An 18,756-nucleotide genomic window follows, 5' to 3' on the forward strand; every position below is an offset into this window, starting at 1 on the left:
GTGCTGGTGTCCAAGGTGGTGGTTTTCCTCTCTTCTTTTGTGTGTGATGTGCTCCCCCGGGATTTGATTTCCTGCACGTATGACTGGGGTGATTTAAGTTTGGTTTGTTTGGGGATCCTTCCACTCACTCGTCGACCCTACCCCCCCACTGGTAAGCCTCAGCCCCTAATTCATTTTTTCCCTTTGTGCTACAGCCCTGTGTGACTGTTTTAACCTGCATTTTAAACTATTGACTTATGCTAAATAAAATTGTATATTTTTGATAAATTGAAACCACGTCTCCGGCTCCATTAGTATTCGAACCTATGTGTCCTCTGAAAAAGTGTTAATATTTCCTTGGGTGAAACTCCCAAGGTGGCGTTGTCGGAATTGTGAATGGTGTAATCAAACCAACTTGAACAAATACATTCACCTATCCTCCCCTCTGCGGCTACTGCCACACATGGTTTTAACTAACAGAACTAGAGTCACTTTTAATTAACCATTTTAGATCCCCCCCCCCATTTAAGGTATTTTTATTGATTCCATTGTGACGAGCTCCATACACACACACACATACATACACCTGCACACATCCACACACACCAACCCACACATACACACCCCCCTCCAGAGACCTTGGGTTGGGGAGATCTGCTTTTAAACATACTCTGCCGCCGTTCCATGGTCCAGCCCCGTCCTGCACTTTTTAACCAGTCTTTTACCACAGTCTTGTTTAAATAGAGCTTTGACAACGCTTTTAAAGGGTTTTTTACAAGGTCTTTGTAGGGCTTTTAGATCGTTATGGAGTTTTTTCATGTTTTTTTTAAACACCCTAAGCTACCGAGAGCCAGTGCACCACGCTCTTCCCTAACCTAACCCTAACCAAGTCTTCACACTAACATTAATGATTCCCCTCATGGGGACCTCCATTATGTCCCCATAAGGGAGGCGAGTCCCCACACGTGACTGTGTAAACAGATGTAGGTCCCCACAAGGATAGTAATGCTAGGCCACACACACACACACACACACACACACACACACACACACAGGTGGAGGTTTCAGTATTTGCTTTTATTGTTTGCTGAACAACATGTTTGTTGACACTCGGATGTTTGTTCGATCTTCTTTCGCCCTACATCGGTGGTGGTAGATCGACCGCCATTTCTAGAGAGGATTTCTTATGACAGAAATCTGTGAGGAAACAAAATCAGTGAGTCAGCAGAGGACTCTTTAAAGTAGAGACACTACATACTGATATACACCTGAACATCAGCAGGAGAGGACTCTTTAAAGTAGAGACACTACATACGGATATACACCTGAACATCAGCAGGAGAGGACTCTTTAAAGTAGAGACACTACATACGGATATACACCTGAACATCAGCAGGAGAGGACTCTTTAAAGTAGAGACACTACATACTGATATACACCTGAACATCAGCAGGAGAGGACTCTTTAAAGTAGAGACACTACATACTGATATACACCTGAACATCAGCAGGAGAGGACTCTTTAAAGTAGAGACACTACATACTGATATACACCTGAACATCAGCAGGAGAGGACTCTTTAAAGTAGAGACACTACATACTGATATAAATATTTACCTGCGACTCCATCGTAGATGAACGGCTGGTCGTGGTCGAATCCCAAACACTCTGCCATTTTCCTGTGAGTATCGTGATCTGCTTTCATGTGATCCACATCCTGATGGTGACCCTCCTTCCCTGAAACACACACACACACACACACACACACACACACACACACACACACACACACACACACAGTTTAGTTTCCATGAGGAATTATTTTATTTGTTTCTGATTTAATGTACAGATCAATCTATGAATACTATACCAAAGATACTATACTGTACTATCCACTTCATTATATTATAAAATACTATACTACAGAAAACTGTCCTACTCTCCTTTACTATACAACACAATGTTATACTGTTCTCTATACTATAATTTAAGCTACTGTTTTAAACATTTCTATAGTATACTTTAATATACATGACTACTATACTATATTATACGATACAACATTTCATACAGCAAACTAGTTTACACTATACTAAAAATGCTATAATATATACGATATAATACTACATGCTTATATATCTATACTGAAGATAATATCATACTACACTATATACAGTTGTGTGTGTGTGTGAGTGTGTGTGTATTTACTGTAGTTCAGCAGGGAGTTCACCATTGACTTCGGCTTGATCATAACCATCATGCAGTTAGGACACGTCTCGTAGAAATTCACAATCGCGGTTTCATTGTAGGGATAGAGGACTCCATCAACCTCAAACTCTGACACACACACACACACACACACACACACACACACACAAATACATGACAGTTACATCAACCGTGAATATGCTGTTTTATCTTTCTAAAATAAACAAAACGTACGTGTGTGTGTGTCTGTGTGTGTTTGTGAGTGTGTTTGTGAGTGAGTGTGTGTGTTTGTGTGTGTGTTTGTGCTTGTGTGTGTACTTGTGTGTTTGTGTACTTGTGTGTGCTTGTGAGTGTGTGTGCTTGTGAGTGTGTTTGTGAGTGAGTGAGTGTGTGTGTGTTTGTGAGTGTGTGTGTGTGTGTGCTTGTGTGTGTGTGTGTGTGTTTGTGAGCTTGTGTGTGTGTACTTGTGTGTGTGTGTGTGTGTGTGTGACTCACTGCCTTCGATGGGGTGCGTTGTTTGGTTGGGGTTGTGCAGGAGCTCCATGGACATGTTATTGAAGTTGTTGATGCAGTTGTTGTTACTAAAACACACACCAGTTAGAAATACACAACATACACACACTACACACTACACACCAGAGAACTACATTAAATATATACATTATCATTTTATTAAATTAATCTATTCATTGTTGAAATTGCTTTTTATATTTCTACGTTTCTATTAACATATTTAATCTATTTTTCTCTCTTCATTAACTCATTCTATTTAACCTGTTTGAGTCTTTTTTATTCACTTTTCATATTTTCCAGATGTTTTTATTTACAAATTATTATTATATATATATATATATATATTTTATACTAATATTTTACTTTTACTTTTCTTTGATTTATTATTGTTTTTTATATTTTTAAATTGGGCCATTCACATATTCAATCTATAATGTCCTTCTATTCATATTTCCACATTTGTATTTATATGTGTTATTTCTGACCTGAAGCGCTTCCTCTCGCTGAACATCAGGGTCTGATTGTCCTCCTGAAGTCTGATCTCTGCATGGGAGCTGCTGAGGTTCTTCAGGAGGTCCTGACCATGTTGGTGGTCCGAAACCGACCAGACCAGGACCCAGTCCCCCAAAATCTGTAGACCAGCAGGGAATAATTAACATAGATAAAATGTTTTATGGTCTTATTTTAACAATGCGATCACATGACTCCTTCTGACTGACTAGAATGAGTTGACCAAAAGAAAAAAGTTGACCAAAAACATTTTGACTAAAAAAAAAGTCAACTACAAAAATTAAAAGTCAACTACAAAAAAAGTTGACCAAAAGAAAGTTGACTAGTTGACAATAACTGCCCACTGCTCCTGGTGCTAGACTCCTGGTGCTAGACTCCTGGTGCTAGGATGGGTTAACCGAAGAGAACAAATGTCACTCTGTGCTCTGCATGTGAGACCATTAAAGAGGGTTTCATCCCTCCCATTCTTTCTTTCTTTCTAAAACTTCTTTAGTAACATACGTAGTATATATACATTTCCTTGACAAGAACTGAACAACTCTTCGTATTCTCCACAAAAATGTGTGTTATAGTGAACCAAAAGTCGTGATAGAGGCTTGCTTGTCAACATCTGGGTATTTCTGCACTGGTGGGCCATGTTAACAATAGCGTGTCCCTGTGACGCTCTGAGGGGTGAAACCGTGTCCTCCTGACGTCTCACAGCGTGGAACAAAGTGACACATGTCTGTCCTGATACTGGGTTGATTTTATCATCTAAAAATATTTGTTTACTTTGCAAACAAAGTGCCACAATAAAGACAACTGTTAAACACAGAGAAATAACAAATCCAAATAAACTAATGAGAGCAGAGACGCCTCCTGCAGACAGACGTCAGTGTCCTGATGCGTTCAAGTTCATACTTTAATAGGAATTACCCCCTTTCTCCTGAAGGGAGACTTTTGGGCGTGTTAGCACCTGTGAGACACCGTAAAATAAATGATGGGTCTCACCTGCTGCAGGTCGTCTTTGGCAAGCATCTTTAGGACCTGGCAGTGATCGGGGTCCGCAGGCTTTTGATCCGTGTGATTGTGATTGTGATCGTGATCGTGATCGTGATCGTGATCGTGATGGTGGTCTGGCTTCGCGTTAGCAACAGCGAGCAGCAGCAGCAGCAGCAGCGCTCCCTTTAAGACTTTCATCCTGAGACACAAATCAAAAAACCAAATGCACCCTCTGGTATCTGTGAAGACACTGATCCAGGAGACGGCTGAACGGTTTATATACCGAGCTCCAGAGACCCGAGAGACCCCGAGCCAGGACAAAGTCTGTGTGCTCAGAGTGTTATTGAACTCTGATATAACTCCTGGCCCACTTTCTTAATGTGTAAAAAGGTTAAAAACACAGCGAGGCGGACAGCCATGGTCTCACGTCTCACATCTTATATCATATAGCAGTTTGTTTGTATGTATGTATTTGTGTATAGATGTTGCAACTATGCAGAGCTTTAGCAATACTGTATGTAACTATGGTCATGCTAATAAAGCTGTTGAATTGAATTGAATTAAAATGAATTGAATTGAATTGAAATGAATTGAATTGAATTGAATTGAATTGAAATTAATTGAATTGAATTGACTGCAGAGAAACACTGAACATCTGAAACATAAAATACAGCAGGAAGTTGTTACAACACATCTCTTAACAATAAACAATGTTTTTATATCTGCATAATTTCTGAAGCTGCAGAGTTTCTGGTGATGATGGAGAGGTCTGTCCCTGCAAGGCCACCGTAGAAACCGTTTCAAGATTATATTTGGTGTTACTTTTAAAAATAAAACTCTAAAATAATAAAATAAAAATACAAAATAATCAAATATAAAAAATTGAGTTCACTTCATATTTTGGTGTGTTTTGTATTTTATTCCTATACCATATTTGTTATATTAATAAAAGTATGTTTATAAATGTTAAATGTTTAAATATGATGTGGCTATTTTTTGTATTATTATTTTTTATTTTGCAGCACACGTTTTGTAGTTCCTGCATTAATTGTACAAACAGCATTAATCTTATTAACATATTTTAGGGTTTCATTATCGAATTATCTCGTGGAATAAATGGGTTAATAGAAGGATTAAGCAACATAAAAACATCTGTGTTTTTTAATCATGAACGTGAACTGGAGGTTTTTCCATGAAAGCTGCCGGTTAAAGTCTAACGGACAAACACACCAACGTCCGCCGACACACACTGACAAACAAACACACCAACGTCCGCCTACACACACTGACAAACAAACACACCAACGTCCGCCTACACACACTGACAAACAAACACACCAACGTCCGCCTACACACACTGACAAACACACACACACACACACACACACACACACACACACAGACACACAAACACACACAGACATATACACACACACACGCACAGACACACCATACATAGACACACACACACACACACACACACACAGACACACAAACACACACAGACACATACACACACACACACGCACAGACACACCATACATAGACACACACACACACACACACACACACACACACACACACACACACACACACACACACACACACACACACACATCCAAAGTCAAACCAGGTTTTGGCATCTTATACTCCATTTATACGAGACGGCTTGGTGTCATTGGTAGGTAGTGATGTCAGAGTTCCAATCAAAATCTTACGGGACACAGGGGCTTTTGACTTCTATATTGTTGACTCTGTTTTGCCGTTGTCTGGTGAAAGTGACACAGGTGACACAGTTCTGAGTTGGGGGATGGGATTAAAAGTTCTTCCTATTCCTGTTCATAAGGTGTATATTGACTGTGACCTTGTTAAAGGTGAAGTAGCTGTTGGTGTACGTTCAGCTTTGCCAATCGAGGGGAAACATTTTATTCTGGGCAACGGTTTGGCAGGTGGCAGAATCTGGACTGATGTTCCCCCTGCGCCTTTAGTGACTGGTGGTCTGATTGAGTCTGGGTTTGAGGAGAGCTCTACAGTGGTGCCAGAGGTCACGTCCTCCTGCGTGATCCCGTGTGCTATGGCCAAAGCTATGCTGTGTAGAAGCCAGAAGGCCAGGCATTGCTCCACTGGTCGGGGTGGTTGTGGTGGCGGCGGCTTTGATGGTGTTCGTGGTGGTGGCGGCTTTGATGGTGGTCGTGGTGGTGACGGCTTTGATGGTGGTCGTGGTGGCGGCGGCTTTGATGGTGGTCGTGGTGGCGGCGGCTTTGATGGTGGTCGTGGTGGTGGCGGCTTTGATGGTGGTCGTGGTGGCGGCGGCTTTGATGGTGGTCGTGGCGGCAGCGGCAGCAGGGGTCGAGGACGTGGCAAGACTCTCACCGGTGGATATCGATTTTATGGCTTTCCAAAATGTCCTAGGATTATTTAGGTTTTCTGTAGTAACTGACAAATAGTACTTCGACTTAGCACTTTTGACCTGTGAAGTGAAGCTATTTCTTAGCTGCCTAAAACGCAGCCATTCTACCTCTGAGCCTGATTTCCTAGCCTTTGCCCAGGCCTTGTTTCTCTCATGCAGGAGACTGGACAGTTCAGCAGGAAACCAAGGATTGTCTCGTCCCTTTACTCTAAATGTACGTAGGGGTGCATGTCTATCAATGATCTCCATTAAACCAAGATACAAATAAGACCATGCAGTTCTACATCAGCACACAGATCGATTTTTCCCCAATCAAACCCAAACAGATCATGAACAAAACCCTGCTCCACAAAATGTTTTATGTGTCTCTTAATAATAATACGAGGTTTAACCTTTTGGACCTTAGTGTCCCTAATTGTGTCTACAACACAGTGGTCACTCACATCATTTGCAAATACTCCCACAGATGAGTATTTATAGGGAACATTAGTTAGAATGAGATCAATTAGGGAGGATTTATTAGGGGACTTAATGTTAGGGCGAGTAGGACTGTCAACAATCTAAGTAACATTCAGAGAGATACAAAGGTTTTTAAAATCCTCTGATACTGCAGTTAACCAGTCCCAGTTAAAATCTCCAAGTAGCACTATTTCCTTATAGTCTAGTTGCGATAAAAGTTTTGCTAGTGAAGACAAGGAGTCCTTGACAGCTGAGGGGGTCTGTAACAGCCCACCACCATGACTTGTTGCCCCTTTGCCACTTCTATATTTAAGGCTAAACATTTGAATTGCTTACTGATAGATTTGGAAACTAATGTGGTTACACTGAACTTATTCTTAACATAAATGGCAACGCCACCACCTTTATTAGGCCGGTCGGTACGATACACATTATAACCATTTAAGGATATGTCAGAGGCCAAAATAGTTTTATTTAGCCATGTTTCTGATAACACAATGACGTCAGCGTCAGTCGAGCTTGCCCAAATGCGGACAAAATCTAGTTTACCTAACAGACTGCGCACATTCAAGTGGATGAAACCCAACCCAGACCTAGCTTTAAAATCAGCAGGAGTAGCGATCTGACTACTACTACTGGGCGGACCAGGGTTAGGTTGAACATTTCCTGACAGTAATAACAACAAAAAAACCAGGCATCTTTTCCTCTTAATCGACACACATACATTATCATCTACTTTAGAATCACCGGAAAAGTCTGCGAGAGTGTGATTAGAGTTTAAGAAGCAGTCCTGAAGAACCATCATCGCAGGCAAACAAAAAAGACAAACATATTTTGTCGAGCAGATTGTCTGCGACAAGGCAACGGGTAACTGTTTGTGTAACACATCCGACCCTTTGCAGGGGATGCCCACTGCGGGTGGCAGAACAGACCTGAATCCAGTAGACTTCTCAGAATGACTAGAGATCTTCTCATTGTCCAGAACAGTTAACAGGCACAGCAGAATTACGATATGGGCCATTTTCCCAGCCCAGCACACAGTATCCGCGATGTTCCTGGGGCAAAAATCCTCCTCCTCACAGCAGCAAAGGACAGGCGAAAGCAGCAGCGTGGAAGCGCTCCGGTCTCTCCGTGGTATCCCCGGGGTAAAAGGTCTCCTCAGCAAAGCAGCACACGACACTGCAGCACACGACAGGTGGGAGCAGGCCTCCGCAACAGCAGAACCAGGACAGGTGGAAAGCAGGCCTCAGCCGCGGCAAATCCTCCTCCGCACAGCAGCACACGCCCGGTGGAAGCAGGCCCCAGCCCGAAGCGTGGAGCCACTCCGTCTCACCGCGATGTCTCCGGGATCAAATCCTCCTCAGTACAGCCGTACTCTACAGGTGGGAGCAGGCCTCCGCAGATCGTAGATGACCTGATTGTGGTTTCAGTAGTGTGTAGGATTCAGGCCTCTGTCTGTCGGTCTGTCGGCTAGCCTTTGACGATATATCCAATCGTATTTACATTGAATACCCGTCTTTAGCCACACAAAGTAATGTTATATCATTATTAGAAGTTACCAGAAACTGCAGAAATCACTGAAATGTTTGGTCTCTGAGCCCAACCCACGAGCTGCGTTAGCGAGCGGCTCGGTGGCCACCTGTTCCAATCAGTGTGGCGTTCAGGAGCTCCTCGAGCAATGAAATCTTGCAGTAGTCGGCGGCTGCCAGTATGTTTATAAATGTTAAATGTTTAAATATGATGTGGCTATTTTTTGTATTATTATTTTTTATTTTGCAGCACACGTTTTGTAGTTCCTGCATTAATTGTACAAACAGCATTAATCTTATTAACATATTTTAGGGTTTCATTATCGAATTATCTCGTGGAATAAATGGGTTAATAGAAGGATTAAGCAACATAAAAACATCTGTGTTTTATAATCATGAACGTGAACTGGAGGTTTTTCCATGAAAGCTGCCGGTTAAAGTCTAACGGACAAACACACCAACGTCCGCCGACACACACTGACATACAAACACACCAACGTCCGCCTACACACACTGACAAACACACACACACAAACACACACACACACACACACACCACACACACACACACACACACACACACACACACACACACACACACACACACACACACACACACACACACACACACACACACACACACACACACGCACAGACACACATAGACAAACAAACACACACACATACATACACACACACACACACACACACACACACACACACACACACACACACACACCACACACACACACACACACACACACACACACACACACACACAAACACACACACACATCCAAAGTCAAACCAGGTTTTGGCATCTTATACTCCATTTATACGAGACGGCTTGGTGTCATTGGTAGGTAGTGATGTCAGAGTTCCAATCAAAATCTTACGGGACACAGGGGCTTTTGACTTCTATATTGTTGACTCTGTTTTGCCGTTGTCTGGTGAAAGTGACACAGGTGACACAGTTCTGAGTTGGGGGATGGGATTAAAAGTTCTTCCTATTCCTGTTCATAAGGTGTATATTGACTGTGACCTTGTTAAAGGTGAAGTAGCTGTTGGTGTACGTTCAGCTTTGCCAATCGAGGGGAAACATTTTATTCTGGGCAACGGTTTGGCAGGTGGCAGAATCTGGACTGATGTTCCCCCTGCGCCTTTAGTGACTGGTGGTCTGATTGAGTCTGGGTTTGAGGAGAGCTCTACAGTGGTGCCAGAGGTCACGTCCTCCTGCGTGATCCCGTGTGCTATGGCCAAATCTATGCTGTGTAGAAGCCAGAAGGCCAGGCATTGCTCCACTGGTCGGGGTGGTTGTGGTGGCGGCGGCTTTGATGGTGGTCGTGGTGGCGGCGGCTTTGATGGTGGTCGTGGTGGCGGCGGCTTTGATGGTGGTCGTGGCGGCAGCGGCAGCAGGGGTCGAGGACGTGGCAAGGAGATGTTCTGTTATCGGTGTGGAGATCAAGGACATTTGGCCAGGGACTGTGACCAAACGGAGGATGTGTGCTACAACTGCAACAAACCAGGCCACATGGCTCGTGACTGTGGGCATGCCAACGACCGGAGGTGCTACTCCTGCGGGGGGCTTGGTCACATTAAGAGACGTTGTGAGAAGGTGGTATATTGTTATTAGGGTTCGTTGAGACGGGGTGCCAGATGTATGTTTTGTTTTCTATGACTTTTTGTTTTTGTTTGGGATGGGGTTGGTTCGTTGTGCCGGTGGTCCGGGGGACACCGACTTTAAGGGGGGGGGTGTGACGACCCCTGCTTTAAGGTCTCCTGTGGTGTGTGTGTATGGCCCTTTAATGTTCCTCCTCTGCTTGTGTCCGTCTGATTGAGGACACCTGACGCCCTGATTGAGGACACCTGACGCCCTGATTGAGGACACCTGACGCCCTGATTGAGGACACCTGACGCCCTGATTGAGGACACCTGACCGCTGGCAGAGGATTAAGAGGCCTGAGCCAGAGGTTGCATTCGAATAGTCCATTTAGCTTAGGAACCTTCCTAACGGAGTGAAATGACCCGGAAGTCCCTCAGTGGCAGCCATGATAAGTGCCGTTCGAATTCTCTAAATTAAAAGGAAAGGAGGTTTCAAACTTCCTTTACAACCTCCTTTAGCTTAGGAACCACTGGACCTCCCTAACCGAAAGGAGAGGAGAAAATGCTGCCCCACAATGCCTTGCGGCCGCAGCATTTGCCGTCACACAACAGTCGGCCGTTCACGGAAACAACCGATTATGAACGAGAAATGATATCATGAAAGTTACGGTGCTTATTAAGCATTTTAAAACGTATGTGGTAAGTTGCCAAAGTGCTTTGTTTTGAACGTTCATCAGTATTATAATCAAAAAGAGAAATATGAACGTTAGTTTTTACTGAAATGATCAAATAAAGTCAACATTTCACAGTCTTTACTGAGCTGTGTGGGGTTTGTTCAACTTTTAAAAGATGTTTGAATGGTGATATACACAGTGATAGATGTTAAGGACTAACGTTTATAATAAATACATTTGTATTGATTTTAAGATCTTTTCATATAATCATATGTATTGGGATCATTTGTATTAATGTGGACCGGAGGGAGAGGGTGACGAGCATAAGTTTCACTTTCCTTTTTTATTTCAATTCCAACTTTGGTCATGAAGAATATGTTTCTCTGTTGTCCCCGTTCATAAAGCATAAAACAACAGCATCAGAGCACGGTGCAGAGTCTCTAGATGAGTTTACAGTAGTCCCTCGTTCTTATTAAACATCCATGTTGTAGTCCGCTGTATAGAAAACTGTAGTTTCCATAGTTTCCCCACAGCAGCAGGCGCACATTTATGACCTCTGCTGGCGCATCATAAACACGTCGGATAGTGAAAGTGCAGTCGGATTCTCTAAAGTGCCGCAGTCTCTTCTCCTAAATCCTTTTGAATTCTCCTATCCACTATCCCTTAACCCCATGACGTTTCACTCCGAGGTCAAGGAATAGACGATAGGGTTAGAACTTAGGAGCTGTTTTTTTGGAGTATTCGAACGCAACCAGAGTCTCGATCTCTCTCTCCCGCAGAGGACCTGACCTCGGAGCAGCCACGTCGCTTCGTCTTTTGTTTTTCCTTTGTGTTAGTTTTTGGTTTACGTTAAGCTTCTGTTAATAAATATATTTTTCATATATGTTCTTGTCCTTCCCACGCTTTTTGTTATGGCTAAGAGGCAGGCCATGACAGTATGTATGTATTTGTGTATAGATGTTGCAACTATGCAGAGCTTTAGCAATACTGTATGTAACTATGGTCATGCTAATAAAGCTGTTGAATTGAATTGAATTAAAATGAATTGAATTGAAATGAATTGAAATGAATTGAATTGAAATGAATTGAATTGAATTGAATTGAAATGAATTGAATTGAATTGAATTGAAATGAATTGAATTGAAATGAAATGAATTGAATTGAAATGAATTGAATTGAATTGAAATTAATTGAATTGACTGCAGAGAAACACTGAACATCTGAAACATAAAATACAGCAGGAAGTTGTTACAACACATCTCTTAACAATAAACAATGTTTTTATATCTGCATAATTTCTGAAGCTGCAGAGTTTCTGGTGATGATGGAGAGGTCTGTCCCTGCAAGGCCACCGTAGAAACCGTTTCAAGATTATATTTGGTGTTACTTTTAAAAATAAAACTCTAAAATAATCAAATATAAATACAAAATAATCAAATATAAAAAATTGAGTTCACTTCATATTTTGGTGTGTTTTGTATTTTATTCCTATACCATATTTTTTATATTAATAAAAGTATGTTTGTTTGTTTGTTTGTAGCCTTTATTTAACCAGGTTAAAAAATCCCATTGAGATCAACAATCTCTTTTTCAGGGGAGACCTGCGGTACATTAGTTACACATAAAAACAACAGAAAACAAAAGGACATCACAACATAATTACAGGGGTATACATTAGCAACCTATTTACAGTGACAGGTATCCAATAACATTTCATCCAGCCGTGCTTTAAAATGATGCAAGGGAATCAAAATGCTCAGTGTCAATGTTTTTTGCATAGTGTTCCAAGCTAGAGGAGCAGCGCACATAAAAGCTTTAGTACCTAAAACAGTCCTAGCACTTGGCACATGTAATAAAAACACATCCTGGGATCTCAGGCAATAGCTACTTGCCACTCTCCGTGAGATCAACGAGCATATATAAGTCGGTAGTTTACCCAGCATGGCTTTATATATGAATATGTACCAATGACTGAGCCTCCGACCAGTAAGTGAAGGCAGACCTGCCTTGGCATACAGGGTACAGTGATGAGTAAGTGCTTTACAGTTAGTAACAAATCTCAGAGCACTGTGATAGGCGGCATCTAACCTTTCCAGGCAATGGGCAGGTGCATTCATATAGATCAAATCACCATAGTCTAGCACAGGTAAAAAGGTCACAGTGACTAGCCTTTTTCTGGCTTCAAAAGAGAAACAGGACTTGTTTCTGAAAAAGAAACCTAGTCTAACCCTCAGCTTTTTAAGCAGATTAGTGACCTGAAGTTTAAAAGTAAGACAATCATCAAGCCAGATACCAAGGTATTTATAACAGCTAACCACTTGGAGTACTTGTCCTTGCATAGTCACAATATCCAAAGCAGTCTCTGGAGTCTTTTTAGCTTTAGAAAAGAGCATTACCTTGGTTTTATCAACATTTAAAAGAAGCTTTAGTTCAGAGAGCTGAGTCTGAATAATGTTAAAAACAGCCTGTAATTTAACAACCGCCTCCTTAATGGAGGGACCTGCACAGTACATCACGGTATCATCCGCATAAAAATGTAAAGTAGCTTCATCCACATTTTCACCTAAACTATTGATATAGATGGAGAATAAAAGTGGACCTAAAACAGAACCTTGAGGAACACCATTAGCAATGTTCAACCACTCAGAGGACAGCCCATCAAAGTGAACACATTGGGACCTTTCAGAGAGGTAGTTCACAAACCACCCCACTGCATGGCTGGATAAGCCAATACTGAGTAGCCTCTGCTTTAAGATGCGATGATCGACGGTGTCAAACGCTTTGGAAAGGTCAATAAATAGAGCTGCACAACTCTACTTTTTATCTAAAATACTTGTAATGTCATTCACCACTTTCATTGTGGCAGTGATGGTGCTATGTTGCTTTCTGAAGCCTGACTGATGTTTAGACAGGATATTATTTTTACATAAAAACACCTTTACCTGCTCACTCACTTGGCGTTCAAGAACCTTCGCCAGAACTGACAATTTCGAGATTGGCCTATAGTTATTTAAAACAGTTGCCTCCCCTCCTTTTAGCAAAGGCAGGACATAAGCTGACTTCCATACTTTTGGAATTGCATTTGTGCTGAGGGAGAGGTTAAAAAGAGAAGTAAGAGGTGGAGCAATAAAATCTGCAGCTATCTTTAAAAAGAAAGGTTCTACGTTGTCCGGGCCAGCCGGTTTCTTAGGATCTAACTTAGATAATGCTTCATGAACAACATTTACAGTAAAAGGAGTAAAACTGAAAGGGTTTTCCAGATCACATTGTTCAGAGTCACAGACTGTGGTGTTCACAGTAGCAGAATTAGTCACAGAATCAAACATAGAACCGCAGGACACAAAATGCTCATTAAAACAATTTAACATAGTGGCCCTGTCCGATATAGAGCCAGATGCTGTGGTAATGCACGGAGGTAGCTCATTTCGGATCTCACCGGTGGATATCGATTTTATGGCTTTCCAAAATTTCCTAGGATTATTTAGGTTTTCTGTAGTAACTGACAAATAGTACTTCGACTTAGCACTTTTGACCTGTGAAGTGAAGCTATTCCTTAGCTGCCTAAAACACAGCCATTCTACCTCTGAGCCTGATTTCCTAGCCTTTGCCCAGGCCTTGTTTCTCTCATTCAGGAGACTGGACAGTTCAGCAGGAAACCAAGGATTGTCTCGTCCCTTTACTCTAAATGTACGTAGGGGTGCATGTCTATCAATGATCTCCATAAAACCAAGATACAATTAAGACCATGCAGTTCTACATCAGCACACAGATCGATTTTTACTTGACTTCTATATTGTTGACTCTGTTTTGCCGTTGTCTGGTGAAAGTGACACTGGTGACACAGTTCTGAGTTGGGGGATGGGATTAAAAGTTCTTCCTATTCCTGTTCATAAGGTGTATATTGACTGTGACCTTGTTAAAGGTGAAGTAGCTGTTGGTGTACGTTCAGCTTTGCCAATCGAGGGGATACATTTTATTCTGGGCAACGGTTTGGCAGGTGGCAGAATCTGGACTGATGTTCCCCCTGCGCCTTTAGTGACTGGTGGTCTGATTGAGTCTGGGTTTGAGGAGAAGCTCTACAGTGGTGCCAGAGGTCACGTCCTCCTGCGTGATCCCGTGTGCTATGGCAAAAGCTATGCTGTGTAGAAGCCAGAAGGCCAGGCATTGCTCCACTGTGTCGGGGGTGGTTGTTGGTGGCGGCGGCTTTGATGGTGTTCGTGGTGGTGGTGGCTTTGATGGTGGTCGTGGTGGTGGCGGCTTTGATGGTGGTCGTGGTGGTGGCGGCTTTGATGGTGGTCGTGGTGGCGGCGGCTTTGATGGTGGTCGTGGCGGCAGCGGCAGCAGGGGTCGAGGACGTGGCAAGAATCTCACCAGTGGATATCGATTTTATGGCTTTCCAAAATGTCCTAGGATTATTTAGGTTTTCTGTAGTAACTGACAAATAGTACTTCGACTTAGCACTTTTGACCTGTGAAGTGAAGCTATTTCTTAGCTGCCTAAAACGCAGCCATTCTACCTCTGAGCCTGATTTCCTAGCCTTTGCCCAGGCCTTGTTTCTCTCATGCAGGAGACTGGACAGTTCAGCAGGAAACCAAGGATTGTCTCGTCCCTTTACTCTAAATGTACGTAGGGGTGCATGTCTATCAATGATCTCCATAAAACCAAGATACAAATAAGACCATGCAGTTCTACATCAGCACACAGATCGATTTTTCCCCAATCAAACCCAAACAGATCATGAACAAAACCCTGCTCCACAAAATGTTTTATGTGTCTCTTAATAATAATACGAGGTTTAACCTTTTGGACCTTAGTGTCCCTAATTGTGTCTACAACACAGTGGTCACTCACATCATTTGCAAATACTCCCCACAGATGAGTATTTATAGGGAACATTAGTTAGAATGAGATCAATTAGGGAGGATTTATTAGGGGACTTAATGTTAGGGCGAGTAGGACTGTCAACAATCTGAGTAACATTCAGAGAGATACAAAGGTTTTTAAAATCCTCTGATACTGCAGTTAACCAGTCCCAGTTAAAATCTCCAAGTAGCACTATTTCCTTATAGTCTAGTTGCGATAAAAGTTTTGCTAGTGAAGACAAGGAGTTCTTGACAGCTGAGGGGGTCTGTAACAGCCCACCACCATGACTTGTTGCCCCTTTGCCACTTCTATATTTAAGGCTAAACATTTGAATTGCTTACTGATAGATTTGGAAACTAATGTGGTTACACTGAACTTATTCTTAACATAAATGGCAACGCCACCACCTTTATTAGGCCGGTCGGTACGATACACATTATAACCATTTAAGGATATGTCAGAGGCCAAAATAGTTTTATTTAGCCATGTTTCTGATAACACAATGACGTCAGCGTCAGTCGAGCTTGGCCCAAATGCGGACAAAATCTAGTTTACCTAACAGACTGCGCACATTCAAGTGGATGAAACCAACCCAGACCTAGCTTTAAAATCAGCAGGAGTAGCGATCTGACTACTACTACTGGGCGGACCAGGGTTAGGTTGAACATTTCCTGACAGTAATAACAACAAAAAAAACAGGCATCTTTTCCTCTTAATCGACACACATACATTATCATCTACTTTAGAATCACCGGAAAAGTCTGCGAGAGTGTGATTAGAGTTTAAGAAGCAGTCCTGAAGCACCATCATCGCAGGCAAACAAAAAAGACAAACATATTTTGTCGAGCAGATTGTCTGCGACAAGGCAACGGGTAACTGTTTGTGTAACACATCCGACCCTTTGCAGGGGATGCCCACTGCGGGTGGCAGAACAGACCTGAATCCAGTAGACTTCTCAGAATGACTAGAGATCTTCTCATAGTCCAGAACAGTTAACAGGCACAGCAGAATCACGATATGGGCCATTTCCCAGCCCAGCACACAGTATCCGCGATGTTCCTGGGGCAAAAATCCTCCTCCTCACAGCAGCAAAGGACAGGCGAAAGCAGCAGCGTGGAAGCGCTCCGGTCTCTCCGTGGTATCCCCGGGGTAAAAGGTCTCCTCAGCAAAGCAGCACACGACACTGCAGCACACGACAGGTGGGAGCAGGCCTCCGCAACAGCAGAACCAGGACAGGTGGAAAGCAGGCCTCACATTGAATACCCGTCTTTAGCCACACAAAGTAATGTTATATCATTATTAGAAGTTACCAGAAACTGCAGAAATCACTGAAATGTTTGGTCTCTGAGCCCAACCCACGAGCTGCGTTAGCGAGCGGCTTCGGTGGCCACCTGTTCCAATCAGTGTGGCGTCAGGAGGCCTCCTCGAGCAATGAAATCTTGGCAGTAGTCGGCGGCTGCCAGTATGTTTTATAAAATGTTAAATGTTGTTTATCACATCACAGTCCAGTTCTGAAGGTCTTTGACAAACTGGTTCCTCACGACACTAAGAAAGGGGATCACATCACTCCTGTTCTGAAGTCTTTACACTGGTTCCATCAAGCTGAACACTAAAGAAAGTGGATCAACTCCTGTGTCTGAAGTCTTATAACACTAGGTTCCTCACGACACTAATAAAGTGGATTCACATCACTCCTGTTCTGAAGTCTTTACACTGTTCCTCACTGACACTAAGAAAGTGGATCTCTCCTGTTCTGAAGTCTTACACTGGTTCCTCACTGACACTAAGAAAGTGGATCACATCACTCCATTCTGAAGTCTTTACACTGTTTCCTCACTGACACTAAGAAGTGATCACATCAGTCCTGTTCTGAAGTCTTTACAACTGGTTCCCCTCACTAACACTAAGAAAGTGGATCACATCACTCCAGTTCTGAAGTCTTTACACTGGTTCCTCACTGACACTAAGAAGTGGATCACATCATTCCAGTTCTGAAGTCTTTACACTGGTTCCTCACTGACACTAAGAAAGTGGATCACTCAGTCCTGTGCTGAAGTCTTACACTGGTTCCGTCACTACACTAAGAAAGTGGATCACATCACTCCAGTTCTGAAGTCTTTACACTGGTTCCTCACTGACACTAAGAAAGTGGATCACATATCACTCCTGTTTCTGAAGTCTTTACACTGTTCCTCACTGACACTAAGAAGTGGATCACATCACTCCTGTTCTGAAGTCTTACACTGGTTCCTCACTAACACTAAGAAAGTGGATCAGTCCTGTTCTGAAGTCTTTACAACTGGTTCCTCACTGACAACTAAGAAAGTGGATCACATCACTCACCTGTTCTGAAGTCTTTACACGGTTCCTCACTGACACTAAGAAAGTGGATCACATCATCCTGTTCTGAAGTCTTTACACTAGTTCCTCACTGACACTATAAAGTGGATCACATCAGTCCTGTTCTGAAGTCTTACACTGGTTCCTCACTGACACTAAGAAGTGGATCACTCAGTCCTGTTCTGAAGTCTTACCGGTTCCTCACTGACACTAAGGAAGTGGATCACATCACTCCATTTTCTGAAGTCTTTACCACTGGTTCCTCACTGACACTAAGAAAGTGGATCACATCAGTCCTTTCTGAAGTCTTTACACTGGTTCCTCACTGACACTAAGAAAGTGGATCACATCACTCCAGTTCTGAAGTCTTTACACTGGTTCCTCACTGACACTAAGAAAGTGGATCACATCAGTCCTGTTCTGAAGTCTTGACACTGGTTCCTCCTACACTAAGAAAGTGGATCACATCACTCCGTTCTGAAGTCTTTACACTGGTTCCTCACTGACACTAAGAAAGTGGATCACATCAGTCCTGTTCTGAAGTCTTTACACTGGTTCCTCACTAACATTAAGAAAGTGGATCAGTCCTGTTCTGAAGTCTTTACACTGGTTCCTCACTGACACTAAGAAAGTGGATCACATCACTCCTGTTCTGAAGTCTTTACACTGGTTTCCTCACTGACACTAAG

General features: G+C 42.7%; 1 protein-coding gene across 1 annotated transcript in view; it reads right to left on the bottom strand.

Moving 5' to 3' along the window:
* Positions 1–1,037: 1,037 nt before the first annotated feature.
* The window catches only part of LOC117482792, a 19,871-nt gene continuing 2,152 nt past the window's right edge, over positions 1,038–18,756 (bottom strand). Inside the window, exons 4-12 of the mRNA XM_034130975.1 lie at positions 15,038–15,256; positions 9,806–10,163; positions 6,240–6,556; positions 4,200–4,567; positions 3,185–3,330; positions 2,682–2,767; positions 2,187–2,315; positions 1,596–1,715; positions 1,038–1,176 (exon numbers count right to left, since the gene is read on the bottom strand). Coding sequence (XP_033986866.1) covers positions 1,118–1,176; positions 1,596–1,715; positions 2,187–2,315; positions 2,682–2,767; positions 3,185–3,330; positions 4,200–4,567; positions 6,240–6,556; positions 9,806–10,163; positions 15,038–15,256 — 1,802 coding nt within the window. The 3' untranslated portion in view covers positions 1,038–1,117. The remainder of the gene's footprint in view (positions 1,177–1,595; positions 1,716–2,186; positions 2,316–2,681; positions 2,768–3,184; positions 3,331–4,199; positions 4,568–6,239; positions 6,557–9,805; positions 10,164–15,037; positions 15,257–18,756) is intronic.

This window comes from Trematomus bernacchii, unplaced genomic scaffold (genome assembly GCF_902827165.1).
Source record: "Trematomus bernacchii unplaced genomic scaffold, fTreBer1.1, whole genome shotgun sequence".
Lineage (NCBI taxonomy): Eukaryota > Metazoa > Chordata > Actinopteri > Perciformes > Nototheniidae > Trematomus > Trematomus bernacchii.